Source organism: Oculina patagonica, chromosome 2 (genome assembly GCF_052425735.1).
Source record: "Oculina patagonica isolate OP01 chromosome 2, crgOcupat, whole genome shotgun sequence".
Taxonomy (NCBI): Eukaryota; Metazoa; Cnidaria; class Anthozoa; order Scleractinia; family Oculinidae; genus Oculina; species Oculina patagonica.
In genome coordinates, this window is record NC_135759.1 from 563,153 (window position 1) to 581,235 (window position 18,083).

Genomic DNA, 18,083 nt, shown 5'->3' on the forward strand with positions numbered 1-18,083 from the left:
AAGTAAGACAAGATGCTTTGTACCTCTTTGATCTTAAATTTATTAGAATAATTCCACTCAACAAAGCAATTTTCATTTTTTTATCATTAATACAAATTTAAATCCTAGCATCAACTGGGTGATTTAGTTTTGATTAATTTTAGAAATTAAAATTATATTGATTAATTTTTGCCTCTCCAAATAGGAAGGATGATTTTAGGACAACAATTAATGGTTAAAACTGCAATATTTTTTCGACACTTAATGAAATAGTTATTATGTTATTTTTATTATTATTATTATGATAAATGAAAAATTTGAAAAATCCCTCATGATACATCTGCAAAAAAGTAAAAAACAACAGTATATTAATATTGATGAAAACCTAAAACATAATGTAGTCCAGATTAAATCTGTCAACCCCTACATGTAGGTACATGTAAGGAAGTCCACACTAGTTTATGAAAGATACATGTGTATTTTCTACACCAGTTAGCCAAATGGCTTAAAAGACTAGATAAAGGTCATGTTTAATTCACCCTACGGATAATAAGCTTTAAGGTCTGACGAAAATGGCGTCAAGAACAAAAGTGCTAAATATAAAGATCTCACATTCCAAAACTCAAAAATAATTACTGAGGGTGTAATAAAATTACACCCATTATGAATGTAACCTTGATGCAGTGACTGCAGTGCTATACATGTATATAGTCGAAATAACTGAGGGCCTTCTGTGTACGAATTTAACAAATGCTGCCTTCACTTCAGACCAGATTTCAATCTTAACAGAAATGAACCAGACAGGATCAGCTTCTAGTGTATTTACATCTGATTGTTTTGGAACCAGTCTGGTAGGGATCCAAAACTGGACCTGCAAAATGCCAGGTCCAGTTTAATTTGGTTCCATTCCAGACTGGTTTCAAATTACATGTAGAATAAGATGGACCCAAATCTTTTAGAACTGGTCCCTTGTGTACCCAAGCTGAGAAGGCTACTATTTTTATACAGAAAGCTTATTACTGTGTGACAGTTTGGCTTCATGTGCATACATTTACTGTACATGCTTTAACGAATACAGCCAATCAGAAACCTACACAAAGAAAGTCATTGCATTATATCATTCTGCAGTATCCACCAGAAAATACAATGCTTATGTAGTATGCATAGTATATAGTATTACAGTGGAACCTCGATTAATTCATCTCAGTTCAAATTAGATTTTTGGGAAAATAATTTTCCACATGAATGAACAACTGCACAGTTAGAATCAATTCCTCGAATCCGACATTCGAAATATTCACTCTTTCGAAAAACCTGATAATAGAGAGTAAAAACTTTATGTAAACATCAAGGAATTTGTCAAGCAGTGGACAAAACCGATTAGTAAACAGCTTTACACTGCAACCATTCTCACATCCAAGAAAAACAAAATATTGTTAAAATAATACATGTGTAATTCGCAATGACGAACTCGCAATCAGTTTAGATTTTGGGGAAAAAACCTTCCACATGAATGAAGAACTGCAGGGACTCAATTTCTCAAATCATGACATTCGAAATATTAACTCTTTCGAAAAACATGATAGTACACTGTAGAGATTAAAAACTTTGTGCAGACATCAAGCAGCACGCAAAACTCAGGAATAGATGTGTAAACAGCTTTACATCGCAACCGTTCCCATGTTCATGAAAGACAAAATATTCTTAAAGCAATAATAAATTGGTTATGACGAATTTGCAATCAGTTTAGATTTTTGGAAAAAAAATCTTCCACATGAATGAACAACTGCACAGAATCAACTTCCATCGAAAATTTAGAGCAATCGAGGTTTAAAATGTTAACAGCAACAAATAAAGTTCTGCAATCTCGAACAGCAGAAAAATCCTTTTTTTTTATTTTTTATTTTTTTTTATTTTAAATACAGTTGAACCCCGGTAACTCTAACTCTGAATGGAAACAAAAAACAGTTCGAGTTAGCGGGGTTTTCAAGTTAACCGAGTAAAAATGACTGAAAAGTACTGTAGGTCCAAGGGAAATGGAAGTTATCAAAGTTAGTTCAAGTTAGTGGGGTTGTTTGAGTTATCCGAGTTCGAGTTACCGGGGATCTACTGTTAAATTTAAACAGAAATAAAACTACAGGGAAGCTGTCGGTTTCACTCCCAATCGGTTTCGCACCGTAAGAGTTTGCTCCCACCTTATACCGCGTTCGCTCCCAGTGAGACCGAGTCCACTCCCTTGTATGACCGAGTTCGCACCCAATAAAAACGTAGTACGCATTGCACCCATGTAATAACTGGGGTTGAAGTTTATACCAAATCACACTGTTAACATAAACCATAATTTCTAGACGATTTCTATAGATTCAGTTGAGCGAACGCTAGCATACTGAAATTGTAATCTGCGATTCTTAGGTTTTACTACCTTATTCTGTCTTTGAAAGATAAAACTTGTAACTCTTCTTCCTCTTATATGTACTCTGCTTAAAGTTGCTTATACTCCTTTTCGACAAAATGAAATGCATTAATCCTCAATCTTCAATCGTATTAAAGCATGGTCGCCATATTGAATGCGAAACAGTGGAACCTAGGCTTTCACAAGTCTGAAAACCAAGTTTTCTCTTTACATAAATTTGTTACTACTAAAAGCTACCACAGGCTAAAGAAAAATCGATTGGCTTTAATGAAGCGTTCCGGCACGGTGGACCGGACTGCCCCTACATTCTGTAGTTGCTCCGAAAACAGATTTAACTTGCATGTATCCTGAAAAATCAAGTCACCCGTGGGTGTACTTGTAATGTATGGTAGGTACTCGAAAGCATTGCATAACAAGTATACTGTACATGAACATGCACATGAGAAAAATGCCATTCAAATTTTGCTACTGCATCTTCATAGCAATTGGGTGAATTCAAGCAAGCAATACATATAAAATCCAATCTACGAAATACTGTGGTGAACCAGACTAGCTCTTTCGCTTTACGTACATGTAATCGGAGTTCTGAACTGAAAGTTGAAGCAGAGGAATCCCGATTCCTCGAAACCTCGATTACTCTAAATTTTCGATTCCTCCAACAATTTTCGTTTCCTTCGTGAAGTACTTCTCCTATATTCTATCCCCGATTTCTCAAAGCAGACCAGTTTTCATTTCCCCAGGTGATCAACCTGGGTCAACGGCTGCTAGCCCCTTGGCGCACGACTGATAGATCTTTTAAGTGCTAAAAATCAATTCAACCTTACCTTTTACGAAGTCATCGATCCATCCATATGCTGGAAAGTGCATCTTTTCGAAGGTGATTCGCTGCTAAGAAACTATTTGAATTTCAATTCGTATTTCAGCCAAGCGAAATCTTGCATAACATGGCGGCCCGCGGGTCAATTTGAACGAATCACGTGGTCTACGAAATTAATGATTAAACGCGCACGTGACATTTCCGGGCCTAATTTGGACAACCTCGTCCCAGGGCCTTCTTGGCGACGAGTTTTCAAAATGGCGGCACGAAGAGGTTGTTTGATATCAACGAAGCGTTCTCTGGTCGAAACGAGGAATAAGTGGATATAAAACTCGATCACCGCTTCAGGATTGCAAGCAGAAGCTACCTTTTATAAAAAAAATATTGGATTCCAAGGAAAAGGCTCCTCTTTTGTATAAAGGTATGAGTTTAAAGATACGGGCGTTCGCCTGTATGTTTTGTTTTAGATCGATCCGTCCCCGGATCGGCAATATTAGTTTGTTTTCCCATTTACCTAAAAATTATATTAAATCCTAATACTTTAGCGGTTTCAAAACTTTTATAAGTCGGTCTATTTTTCCTCAGATCCTTGCCAGGAAGCTGAACTTTGAAGTTTTTGATTTTTGGATGTGTTTCCTGGAGGTGATTTTCATAATTAGAGGAATTGTACAAGTCGAGCTAAGTCTGACATCAGCTTATGGTGGTTTTTATAGCATTGTCTTAACATTGGATAGTAGTAGTTTCAAATTAAGTTGTCACCCAGTATTTGTTTCTATAACCTGCAAACATAAAAGAGTGAAACACCATCATATTGTTAACTACTGTTTAATTTTAAAATTGAGTAAGGTAAGCTTGTAATTCTAAGATAGCAAGGTCATTTGAAAGAACACTATGAGCAGTCCCTATTTTTTCGCAGAGTCCTCTTTGAAAAATTATTTTCGCTTCAAGCTCAACTCTGCGAAAAAATAGGGACTGCTCGTAGTCAATTTGAAAGGATAGACTACACTTTCTTATATCAAGTGCAATGGGTCAAGATTGTTTTGTACTTATATGCACAGGATAAGTTAGTGAACTAATAAAAGCTGAACGCTGTATTTTAAATCAAGTAAGTTGACATTGCATAGTTAGCAGAATATTAGAGATTCACCAGAAAAAATTGAGTTCCTATATTCATGATTCAGTGTAAAAAAGAAATAAGATTATAATCTGACCCCATGAACTAATCTTGATTTAAGATTATGATATATTCCCTTTTTTATACATGACCACACTCTGCCTGATCAAGGATACTTCAATAGACCGAATCAAAATACATTTTTCCAAAAGAAGTAAAGGTTATTCGCTTTTTTGTAGGAACATTTTAAAATTGTACCATACATTGGATAGTGTATAAAAAGTTGAATCCTGACTGGATAACTGGAACCCTCAGTAACTCGAACTCCAGCGCTATAGATAGCTACCGGGTAACTCAAACTTTTTTCGCTTTCCCTTCAGGTCATTTTTTTAATAATTTTACCGAACCTTTGTCAATTTCCCTTGAAGGTTTGAGTTATCGGGATTCAACTGTACATGCATGGATTGAATTTACTGGTATTTTTTTACATTTCATGTGCCTTATGTTGATTAGCACATACAGTAACATCGGCGCCATTTTAATGGATAGAAGCCTTTCCCTACCTTATTCATTAACTGTAGATCAATAGACTGAAACTTTGATGTCGTGCTATTTCAGTTCTAGCTGGTCCCAAAGTGGATCTGTCCTCTAGTAATGTAAGTTAACTGTATAAATAATGCAGGCCAAAGCACTGGTCTAGTGGAACAGCTCAATCCATTTAATTCATTTATTGTATACAGTGTACATGTCTTCATATTGTGGAATGCATTTCTTTTGCTGCTAAATAATTAAAGATTTTTTTCAAGGCATTTTCTCATCAACATTTTCATAGAAAATTAATGAGTCATGAAATTTCATGATGATTATTTTTATGATATTTCATGACCCATTAATTTTTTTCATGGCTTAATCATTGAACTTTTTGGTGTGTTTTCATTAAGTAGTATTTCATTGAAAATTCATGACCCTTAAAGCCAAGTCCTTTTTAATTCATGGGTCATGAAAACACTTCATTTTTTTTCACGAGAATTTAATGACCACAGAGGAGGCCATGAAAAATTATTTTGCAAGATTCACCAGTCATGAAATGATGTTCATGGTCTTTTCAAGGGATTTTCATGGGATTTTAACAAATCCGAGTTTCATAGTGGGTAACCATAGTAGAATATGTAAAACACCCTTAATTTTCGCTTTAAGTGCTTAAAACTCAAAAACAAGCTCGGTGACCCCCATTTTTATTATGGAATAATGATTACCATGTTAAGATACAACTATTTGCAAAGTTTAAAAAAATTCTGTTCTGTATGTTCAGAGCCACTATAAATTTTCGAAAATTTAAGGTGGCTCTGAACCCACGGGACATAATTACTTTAAACTTTGCCAGAAGTTGAATCTTAACATGCTGATCATTATTCTATCATAAAAATGGGGTCACCGATCGCGAGCTCGTTTTTGAGTTATAAGCACTTAAAGCAAAAAAATAAAGGTGTTTTTAACATATTATACCGTTGCTATGGTAACTTGTAATGTCAAGGAAATAATCGTAACTTGTTCACCAGTGATTGGACATCTGTTTAATATCAAAAATGTTGTATCAACTGAAAAATGGTCGTAGTTTTGATTCGACAAAGTAGAGGTGCTGAAAAATTCAGGAAACTGTTTTGAGCCACCTTAAATTATTTTAATATACCTTTTTTTTATTATTGTGTACATAGTTATATTTTCTATTTTTACATTTTTAGCATTATTATACTTCTGTTATTTTTATTTTTCTTCGTTTCCTTTTTTATTAATTTTTTCTGAGGGCCACAAGTTCATCAGTTGAATTACTTTCAAGTGTCACCGTCATAAAATAAAGACTTACTTATTTACTTACTTACTTACTTACTTACTTACTTGCTTTATAACCTACTTACATTGTAGTTTAATGTTCATAGAACTTAATTAGAGTTTTAATGGACACTGCAGTTCCAAATATTGTTACAATTACCCCGAAAAATATCAAAACGGAATTAATACAAACTTTGTAGATCTTAAGCTGCCTGTACTTGAGCTTTAAATGCAAGACAAATGGAAAAATGTAACCAGAGAGAGAAAATACTGTGCTTCCCATAAATGATACAATTATCGAGAAATTTGGCACGAAAATGGCCACAACAACTGTCATAAAAAGTGCTGTGACTCGAACCACTGCATCTGTTAAATAGCCAGGAACTTTGTCATTTGTAATGTGAATGGAAACTGAATTGTGGAGAGCCTCGACCAATGGATAAATAGCAAGAGCGTAGGAAAGTATACAATTTAAAGCGAAAAAAGAACCGACAGCTATGTGAACTGTCCCTAAAGGAAGATTATTTATTATAACTGCATCAGTGTTGAAACCGAAAGAGAGAAATGCACACACAGAAAAGGATAGTTTCAAAAACACGCTGACCAGATATGCTAAAGCTAAGGCTTTGCCGAACTTTGCTTTATCAGCCATACTTTTCTCTATAGTTGGAATAAGAACATACGCACCATAACTGTACAGTATAATTGATAAAGACATAATCACACCCTCAGTGTCCCAAAACAGGATAGTGCTCAGGTCCCACTCGTTCGTATGTTCTGCTCCGTACCAAACAACAGATACAACAACTGCAGCTAAAGCGAACACGCTGATAACACTCAACCACGCAATTTGCGAGAGAGACTTGAGGAAGGTTGTTGGTAGGACCAAACCTCCAGCGATACCGATCCACGTGACCTCTGTGATGGGCACAGATGGAAGGGTGTGGTGCATGACAGATCCAAAGAGTACAAGGTAGGAAACAGTTAGCAGGAATACATCCAGCAGCATAACACCAGAAATTATATAACCGCCATATTTAGGCACAAGTGCGTCACCTAAATCTCTATAGCCGGACCTCACACGATGTTTCGTTCCCTGGTCATCTTCGTCATAGAGGCACTCGGTTAAAATTGTTCCCATGTACCATAGGATAATTGGGATTATTGTAAACGCTACTATAGCAGCCACTCCTCCTTCTTTGAGCGCATAGGGTACAGCGAGGAAACCAATGCCTTCGATATAGTTAACAAGGTTTGCTGCCGTCTTCCACACAGATGATAATTCACCCGTGGAGGGGTCATGCGATTCCTTATTATTTAATGGATGTGTCACCTCATCATCCGAGGAACTCTCTGCGTCTGACGATTGAAGAAGCGTTATAATTTCAGTTTCGTCAACCTCATCAATTTTCTCGCTTTTTAAGGGTTGGTAAGTCATGCCCATCTGTGACTAGTTAAACCTCAATGAATCTGTAATGCGTACGCGTTCTGAGTTTCCGGGCCTCACCGGCGAGATATACTTGTCTTTTTTCCACCTCGGTGTCTCTTTATGAGATTTCGTTGAAAGGGTGAATCCTAAATAAAAGAAGAAGAATAAGCTATTCAAAGTTAAGGCCACGTTGTTTTACTTTCTGGTTAGCAGAGAAATCTTCGTAGTGTCGTGGCCTTTAGTGGCCATTGAACTGACATTCAATATTCGGTGAAGCTACGATTATGATTTCCCTTGACAACCTTTGATTCATTTGACCCAGTCCGAGCAATTCAAACACAAAGGGTGTCACCTTTGCAACTCTTGAGCCGAAAACACCCTATAAGTATTAAATATAGGTTCGATATTCCGTATTTTAAAGTAGTATCTTAATTGTAGGAATTAGATGTAAATACAAAGAGTGTTGGAAGATGCAGTATAATTTAATGTAAATAGACCAGAATCGTTTTTATACTTATATTATATTTAAATTTAAACAGTGTCCCCGATTAGTAAGCTTAAGGCTAGCTAGAAGACCAGACACTTAAATAAAGTTCTTCTTCTTCTTCTTCTTCTTCTTCTTATATTATTATTACCCCTCATTCAGAAACAAAACCGTGCTAAATATTGTTGTGGAAGTGTCAAACAGAGTTCAATCAACAAACCTATGGATCCGTGACGGTTTATTGAAGTCAAATCCGTGACGGTTAATAATGCAAATTGTTCGTCTTAATGCTCAGGAACAGTGAATGGAATAGGAAAACAAAATTGGATCGCTTTCACGTTTGTTTGTATGTTGCCTTGAGGTGTACCGTACTTATTTTGGTAAATATTTGCATTGAGTTGCCATTCTTCGAATCAACATTAATCTTCCTCACAATTTGTCGGCTTGTCTATTTAATTCATTGTAAGCCTTTTGTTTTTTCGCTTTAGTGATATGGTAATTTTTACTTTCGGGCACTGAGAAGGAATAAATAAGTTACCATTATTCCAGCTCTCTGAATTTCCATCACTTTTCATAACATCTGCATTACTTTCTATTACTTTTTTTCCAGAGAAATATCGCTGATTATTCCAAAGGAAACACCGTTACCGTTATTTCGTTATTCCTCCAAACCAGGCCCATTATTTTATCTTTTCAGTCCCGAATATATGACCTCATTTGACTTCGGCGAGAGAAATGAGTCATGACGTTTATTATAATCTTTAAGTCTTTCTGCGTGGGTTGAGTAAGTGTTTTAAGTTTAAAGTTAGTTCGATCATTAATTTTTGAGTTTTCTTTTTTTCCGGTGAGGGTAAAAGACGGAATGAGTTTGCGGAATGGCATGTGGCATGACTTGCGGAATGGCATAATTATGCGTAATGTAATTTTCGCGGAATGACTCAATGACATAAATTATACTGAAAAGCGTGCCATTTTTTCAAGAGAAGCCACCTTGTTTAATACTGCGGGCTCAAACCATCAAGGAGGAAAATTCCATAGAACATCGTTGTAATATATAAAGGATCTTTTCACCGTTCAAACCACCGATTTACACCGAATAGAACCAAAGAAAATATTTTCGCTACTTGCCGTGATGCTTCCGAGGACTTGAATTATCGACTTGCTGGCGTTGCTAAAATGAGCGGCTGAATCTTGGCTGAGTGATCCTGAGTATCGACTGAGTAGTTCTTTTAACGTGAAGGAAAACTCTCGTCTATTTGCCTTGAAACACAGAACGATAATTATTTCTGCTATGAACTAGTAACTGGAACCCTTTTTTTTTAGGCGGCAATATCGTTTATGGTGTATTTATAGTCATGCCGATCTCGAGCCTGGATTACGAGTTAGGATTTCTAGTGAAAATTTCGTCAATTTACAGAAGAGCGACTGCCCTTGCCGGGGTCCTTGCCGCATGCAGACTGTCTCACCTAAATTCAACGAAGCCGTTAGAAAGAAAATATAAGTGCCTGAAAATTTACTAAGTTTGAAAAAAAAAAAAGAAAACCCACAACGGGTATTTTCAGTTAGTCACCCATCCAAGTACTATCCCCGCCCAACAGGGCTTAACTTCGGCGATCGGACAAGAACCAATGGAAAGTAACAGTTCGTATTCTTGTCCGATCGCTCAAGTTAAACCTTGTTGGGCGGGGTTAGTACTTGGATGGGTGTCTAACTGGAATTGCCTGTTTTTGTGGGTTTTCTTTTTTTTTTCAAGTACGTAAATTTTCGGTCCGTTATATTTTCTTTCTAACGGCTTCGTTGCCTTTGGCTTTGTATGTTTTATTGTCCCAAGTGGGGTGAAAGAGTCTGCATGCGGCAACTACCAGGGTAGTCGCTTTTCTGTAAATTGACGAAATCCTCACTCGAAATCCTAAACTCGTAATCCGGGTTCGAGATCGACCTCGAAGGATAAAGAAGATGTAAGAACCCTTAATTTTATGGGATATATTTGCGGTTCAGCAAAGTGAGAATTTGAATTGGTTTAGCAGAAGGCGTAAATCGGTGATTTGAAAGGTGAAATGATCTTTCTGTAGAAGTTTCCTCCTTGATGGTTTGAGCCCGCAGTATTTAACAAGGCGGCTTCTCGTGAAAAGCTGGCGCGCTTTTTCGTATAATTTATGTCATTGAGTTATTCCGCGAAAATTTCATTCCGCATAATTATGCCATTCCGCAAGTCATGCCACATGCCATTCCGCAAATTCATTCCGTCTTTTACCCTCACCGTTTACTAGATGTCTTTTACCCAAAGGATCATGATTTCAAACCTAACTAGTTGGCTTACTCGCTCTAACCAGCACATTGCGGCCATCTCTTAATATACCGCAGAATACAAATAAACTTTTCTTGCTGTTGTTCTTGTTACCTGATGCATGAATATATTCCTCGAACTCTGGTTTGTTTGTCGTTGGCTATATCATGCAAGAATCTAAAACGTAATCGAATTGAAGGTAATTTATATGGCCATAGCCAGCTGATTTGAAATATATAGGTAACTAAGAACTAAAACATTACCACGAAAGGTTTACCTTAAGGGTCTTTTCAAGTGATACAAGACGTAATTAACGACACTTGTGTCACTCAGTTAGATCTCCATACGATAATAACAGATATTGATAAATTCTTGCTCATTTACCCGAGTTTAAGTCTAAAGCTGCTCCTGTAGCCCGCTCATTTGCCTGTACAGCGCCAGATCTGTGAAGTGCGATCTAACTGTCACAGCAAGCAAGTCCGTACAAAACATCTCCAAACGTTCCTCCTTCTCAATGAGATTGTATCTGACGGTCAGCATGCGCGCGAGTTGATGGGGAAACGTGGCCCCGGAAAAGGAACTGGGACTAGCGTGACTAGAGAGAGACGCTGAAATACGGATTATACTTCACGTAAACTCGCTTAACAATGTATTGCCTTGAGATAAAATTCAAACAATACAGCAAAAATCATAGGCAAAAAGTCGTAGGCAGCCGGGACCTCGAAAAAAACATTATTTTGAAAAGTATCGACTGCTGACTGTTGTAACCGTCCAAAGAGGTTCAGCCGTTGGACTGACCACGGTTTCAACAGTCAGTGGTCGATACTTTTCAAAATAATAGCGCTCGAAACGATCGGATCGGTTTTGTTTGACTTAAAAAGCATTGGGTCGTCGCGAATGAGTGCATTTTTGCTCGCAGATTAGTTGCTTACTGGGAAAAGATATGCAAGAATGCATTTAAAAGAGGTAAGACGTGTTTTATTGATTGATTCAAACCTAACACCACTGCTCCAAGTGCCAGATGATAAAACATAAAAGAATGATTGAGAGCCCGGGGGGATAGTGTATATAAATCAGAGAGTTTTGGTCTAGAATAGGTTATCATTTGCCGCGAAACTGATCATTAGTATGAACAATTAAGTTCAAAATAGGAATTGAAACTCGGAGGAGAAAGAGGCTTTTTTAAACGTAAATTAAATCATCGTTTTAAATGGCAGATGGTTTTCCATTAGAAACACTAATAGTAATACAGTTCTAAAAAAGCACGTCTGGGATGGGGTAGGGAATTTTCGGTGTCTAGTCTACTAAAGGGTTGCAAAATCAGTTGAAGACGGTTTAGGGTAAGGTTTTCAGAGTCCCAGCGGCACACACCCACCCAAAAATACACAGAGTTCCCCCCAGGAGGGATGAGAAGCAACAAACAATCACAAAAAATATAAAGCGGTGGCACGTACTTGTGTCTCAAGGTAGATGAGGGGCTTGAAGGGGTAAGACAGGAACTGGGATTTGGGCAAATTTTCACTAGGAAAATGGGATTTGGGTCACTGGGTTGGGAATCAAAACAAAAAAACCAAAAGAACTTGGAATGGGATTTGGGCAAACTTTGGGCTGGGAAATCGGATTTGATTCCCCCGTCAGGGCCCTCGTAGAACAGGCGTTTTGAGAAACGGTGCTCAAATTGCTTTGAATGGCGTCTGTAATAATATGTCAGGTGCCTTTTACTCCCTGCAAGTGTGACACCACTTAAATGAATGACAAGAAAGTTATGTAACTCTGATTTCAGCTTCGAAGATAAATACATGCAGTGCTCTCGCCCCTGTAAATTTTTTTTGGCTTAAACATAATATCATAACCAGAACTAAAAAGCAGCCTTGCCATACTAGCACTGTTCAGCAACTGTTCGATATCTTTTAATTGCATGTTAAATCGAAACGTCGGCATCTTGGGTAATGTAGAAATTCAAATTTTAAGGAGGCTTTAAAACGGTTTCCAGCACTTTCCAGCTCTCATAATTTGATGGGTAAGTACTACTAATATTTACCAGTTTTTGCAACCATTATAACATCAAACAAATGTCCAATCATTGCTGAACAAGTTGTGGTCATTTTCATTACGTCACTGATAACCATAGTAGAATATGTAAAAACACCCTTAATTTTCGCTTTAAGTGCTTAAAACTCATACAGTGCGATCCGACTGCCACCCCTTACCAAACCAACTGTGTTTTAAAACTGTTTTGAAGCTGATTTGAAAGTATTTTGATGATTTGAACACTATTTTTAAGCATTTAGAGCTATTTTTATGCTATTTTGTAAAAAAGTTTAAATTTTGCTTCCGATTTGAATTATATTTTAGATATAGTTGAAACGTATTTTATGATACTGAAAAAAATTCTATCTATTTTCAAGGTATTTTTGTTTTAAAACAGAGTTTAAATAGTGCATTTTAAATCTGTTTCAAAACAATTACCACAAACAGTTAGTTTAAATAGTTTAAAAATGCTACTTTGACGATGTTTTGAATGTTGTATCCGCTATGGTTGTTGAAAAATGTAGTTTGTAAACTAACAGTACAAAAACAGATTAAAATAGGATATTTTAAATGTAGTTGGCAAGTTAACAGTATAAAATAGGTTTAAAATAGGATATTTAAAGTGTGGTTTACAAGTTAACAGTATAAAACAGGTTTTAAACATAATATTTAAAATCTATTTGAAATATCAACTCATGATCACGTTTTACAAAAATCTGAATTAAACATACGTAAATTTTTGTTTAGCTGACTAGAATATTTACAATGTGGTTTTGAAATACTAAAAGCAGGATCAACATAGAAACATATTTTAAATACACTATTTTTGCACTATTTTGAGAGGTTGCCTTACTCCCTATCCCCAGTCCCGCCTCCGTTTTATCTCACTTCATTTCGCGCACACTGAAGATCTGAGGAAAATAGACCGACTTATACACGTTTAAGAGCCTCGTAGGTATCATATAAGCTTCTAGATATTTTATAGGCAAATCGAAAAATAACAATTAGCAAGTTTTGCCGGTCTGGATATCGATTGAAACCCACTGAAAACAAAACACAGGAGTTCCAGGGGGACGAGTTGCAAGCTCCCGGCAGACGGACAGCCGTGATTAACGGGATCTGTGAATTAAATGTTAATTAATCTCATACCTGAGACCTTTATACACAAAAGGCGCCTTCTACTTAGCCATGGAATCCCAGATTTTGTTCACAAAAGGAATCTTGTGCTTGTAATCCAAGAATTTCTCCCACCAGCGTACAGCACTTTTTGCAAATTGGGCGCGCTATTGTCACGTGTGTGTTTAATCATTAATTTTACAGACCACGTGATCCGTTCCGGGCCTTCTCGAACCACACCGCCATTTTAAATTTTGCCTTTAGTCGTTATATAAACGAGCTCAGAGTTGTACACGTATGTTCCATCATAGTTGGTTGAAATCTCAACTGAAATAGTTTCTTAATCGACGATTCACCTTCGGAAAGATGCATTTTCCAGCCGTATGGATTGATGACACCGTTAAAGGTAAGCTTGAATTGATTTTTAAAAAGCACTTAAAAGATCTATCACATAAGCACATGTACACGAAGCAAAAGTTGTGTGTATCTTGAACCTCCAGTCCGGGGGAAACTGCTTTGAGAAATCTGGAGTAAAATTACGGAGAAATACTTCACAAGGGAAAAGTCAGTTATTGGAGGAAGTTTCGAGAAACCAAGGGCTGGAGTAATCGGGATTCTATACTGTAGTACATTATTCATGTCACTGCACTGTAATTTCAACTGAACAGAACGTTCAGTAAGCTTTACAAGTTCAGTTCACTTCAGCCTGCGAAATAATTTATAGACTAAATCCGATTTCTTTCGTATGCAAAAACAAAGTGAAGGAATCAGGCTCACTAAAATATTTCGTTGCTTGGATTTTATAAATTAATGCCTTGATTTCACTCAATTTTTATTTTTTTTTTCATTTTTTTTTATATTTTTATTTATTTTTTATGAAGATGCAATCAGTTTAGTTTTTTACATTGTACATATTACACATATGTGAGTGACCTAACTATTAGGACCTATTTTATTGTAATATGGTTTAATTTCGCCCCACTTTTCCAACCCCTTCCCCTATCAATGTGGTAGTTTGTTTTCATGAGCTCTTTGCTACAATCATACAATATTGGATTGCGAGATGGGAGATGGGGGTATTTAGAGCAGAGTACAGGGCTGCAATAGCAGTCAGTCACCAGACATTGGCTTACCAAATTTGCTCGTGTCCGATGAAATGGCAATTGTAGTCGGACATAATGTACGGACAATTTTTTGATCACAAATTCATTTTACGGCAACAAATTGGTAATGTCCAACCACATTTTTTTTTTTTTGGCGACCACGATGGTGTCTTAGTAGGAGATATGTCCTTTCAAGTGAAAAAACTTATTTGCAGCCTTGAGAGTGTGATGAGATTTAATAAAAACAAGTGTTAAATTTGCCATGCGATAATAACTGCCATTACATGTACATTTTAGTATATACTGTAACACACAGGTGAATAGTGCTTTACACAGTGCTGATTGGTTAACTCGGAGGTGATTAGCAAAGTACTATTCAACTCTAAGCAGTCAAGGAGAAACAAACTGCCTTCAAGCGTCGCTTTGTTTACCAAAAGTGATGTTTTGGTCCGCTTGTTATTCAACTTGTGTGGTACATGTACATACTAAAACAGTTATTCACCTCAGTGTCAGTGAACATGGTGGATTACTATTCACCTCCACTTCGGTGAATACCAGTTCTTGTTAATTTTTAATATGTGTCAACAATTCTAAGCTAGGATTGTAGTTTCCGTACCAGACTGGTTTCAGAAAGGTTCCATTTACATGTACATGTAAGCACAAGCCTGGGTCCAGTCCCATGTACATGTATATGTACAGTGACTATACATGTACCCTAAGATAACCATGGATAATATTGTTCTGTCACACAAAACCTTTTTTCAGTCCCATTTCATTTATGGTCTTCATTATTGATCAGCGAGGACTGTAGTCCTAGCATTCTTTTGCCAAGTCTAGCCCAATCAACAGTTTGATTTCAAAATGGCAGCTCTGTACAATGTACATATTATAGATGAATGAAGAAAGTCAGTCACTTGCACATTTAAATCTGCTCGAACTGGTAGCTGCTCTGAATTAATAGCCTGCGTTGCAGACGAACTAAACCCTGGTCTAGTCCGTCTGCGAAATTAAAGGCAGCCGAAAAGCTTGTTCCGATATCTCGCAGGTTTGCAAGGATCTGTGTATTCACTTCTGATTGGCTAGTTTCATATTACTTTCGAACGCGCTTTGTCACTGGACGAAATCAAACTTAAAACTGGTCATGCAAGACTTACTAAGCTAAAATGAAATTTATTTCGAAACACGGGATGAAAACAGTTCGACGTAATCGCCTAAATCAAGAGTCTGAGATGGACAGCTTTTTTTATAAACAGTATTAAAAGACAATTTTGTAATTATCAATTGGAGAAAGTGGAAAATTAAAGATTTGCCATGGCTGTTGGCAATTCAAACATGCATTGTGACCTCCAAAAAATTCCTGCAGCGAGCTTGTTTATTTCGAAGGTGATTAATTTCAATTCGCTTCTTTTACAGCTTTGACTGAAGTCTTCCTATGACTTCCTAGCAGTCAAGGTGTACTCCTTCGCTAGCAGTTTCCTTCGCTTGCTGTGTGCGCCTGGAGAGAGATTGTCTGTTACGCAAGGTACTCTGCTATCTTTGGAAATCTTCGCGCCAACATTCTGTTTGCACAGTATAAACAAAGAAAGTCTGTCAGCATGACCACAAAACAAAAGCTTGTCAGAAAGTAATGATAGTAATCTGAAACTAGCCAATCAGAAATGAATACACAGATCCTTGCAAACCTGCAGAATATCAGAACAAGCTTTTTGGCTGTGTTTCGCAGATGGACTATACCAAGGTTTTGTCACACATCCGGCTGCGACGCAGGCTATGAATTAAGTGAAAGCAGCATTTTTATTTTAATTCTTAGACAGAAGGCCCAAGGCCATTTGGACTGTACTGAAAGCTTACATTCATTAAGTGGGTGAAAAACTGCATAGTCAAAGGTGCATTATGTTGCATAAACTCATTGTACCCTTTATTATAACCTAGAGTCTAAAACTTGATGCATGACATTACCAAGAGTTCCATAGTTCCACTGTTTGTAAGACAAACCCGTACCATCATCATTACACATTACACATTTCACCCACAATTTCAGATCAAAGTTATGCAGTACAAAGCTACAGCATGGACTTTTTAATTTATTTCATTTTTAATATGATCAAATGTGACTGGTCAACATACTATATGACTGGCAAGACGAAAGGTTGACTGGTCAACTCCCCAATCAGTCCGGACATTGTCGTTGACCAGCCATTATTTCGAACCCTGGGCTTTGGACATGTTAAATCCCAGCTAAGTCCTGGGGGTCAGGAGACCAGGGTTTCAATTGACTGACGCATTATCATCAGAGTTTACATGTTCCTCTAATGATGAACTTACATTATAAAGCTTAAGTGTATCCGAATAAGTGATCACATTTACACAAAAGGAATGGGATTTGTATTTTTTTTAAATGTAATCATGAAGATCATTTCTTAGGGTTGCATAATGTTGTTGTGAGTGCATAATTTTATTATGTAAATTAATTAATTTTTTAAGTCTATTTTTTTATTATCTTTGCAGAAAAATACCAACAGAACAAGCTGGCCAAAAGGAAAACCCTGCAGATACATGTACACTTGTTGAGCTAAGAATAAGTTAGAAATAACAATTAAACAAGTATTAAAAGAACCCTTAGCAGCCATGTGAAGCATGTCATGTTCATTTTAACACTGTGACAGTAAGTTGCAGTACTATTGCAAAAAAGATTCCATTTCATTGTGCAATTAAATTTTCATTATTTCAATGGTATAGAAAATGATGGAGGCTGAGGTCCTTTACATATACATGTGCAGCTGTATACATACATGTATAGTATTACATGTACATGTATTCACAGCGGATTCAAGTTTCAAGAGTGTTTAACGGCCACAGTTGTGGTGTTCGTTGTCACCGTTGAATTGATTCCCTTGCGAGGCAAAATGACAGACGTTGCTAGATGGGAATGACGACGTTCTGTCTGGGAAAAAGCATGTTGTTGTTTTCCCAGACAGAATGTTTGCATTCCCGCCTACCAACGTCTGTCATTTTGCCTCACACCGCAAACAATTCAACCATGACAACGAACATGACAACTGTGGCCGTTAAACGCTCAACTTGAATCCGCTGTATGCACATGTAAGTTTTTTTTGAGAGTCTTCATAATTAAGTGTTTGAAATCTTTTACAAATTATTTCACACTCAGTGTTTGTAAAGTAAAGTGGACAACTTACAGTTGTTGCTCATTCATAATTTGTGGAATGCACTTTTTAAAGAGTTTGGGAACTTGAGAGTATGAAAGCAGAGTGAGTGTCAGCTAGAAATTTATTTTTGGCTGTTGGTCACTGCTATTGAAAGCCTCAGGCTTGACCTCTAGAGATATATGTTTGGTCATACATAGCCTGCGTGGCCGGCGTTCAAAGGCCAAGGGGAGGGAGAAGGGAAGTTTGAGCGCAAAGCGCAAGTGAGGGAGAGCACGAAGCACGAGCATTCAAACGTTCCTGCTTCGCGCTTGAA

General features: G+C 37.0%; 1 protein-coding gene and 2 long non-coding RNA genes across 3 annotated transcripts; 1 reads left to right on the top strand and 2 right to left on the bottom strand.

The window, feature by feature from the left end:
* Positions 1–16: 16 nt before the first annotated feature.
* LOC144642493 (uncharacterized) lies at positions 17–3,456 on the bottom strand. Its single transcript, XR_013568740.1, has 2 exons — positions 3,217–3,456; positions 17–319 (listed from the first exon to the last, which is right to left on the bottom strand). It is a non-coding gene; the product is annotated as an uncharacterized LOC144642493 (long non-coding RNA).
* A 2,791-nt stretch (positions 3,457–6,247) lies between these two features.
* Positions 6,248–10,768, bottom strand: LOC144637627 (vesicular inhibitory amino acid transporter-like). The gene is made up of 2 exons (XM_078496689.1): positions 10,738–10,768; positions 6,248–7,728 (listed from the first exon to the last, which is right to left on the bottom strand). The coding sequence occupies exon 2, from the start codon at positions 7,595–7,597 to the stop codon at positions 6,248–6,250; it is 1,350 nt and encodes a 449-aa protein (XP_078352815.1). The 5' UTR covers positions 7,598–7,728; positions 10,738–10,768.
* Positions 10,769–13,407: 2,639 nt separating this feature from the next.
* On the top strand, positions 13,408–17,219 carry LOC144641671 (uncharacterized). Its single transcript, XR_013568603.1, has 2 exons — positions 13,408–13,906; positions 17,112–17,219. It is a non-coding gene; the product is annotated as an uncharacterized LOC144641671 (long non-coding RNA).
* Positions 17,220–18,083: the final 864 nt, after the last annotated feature.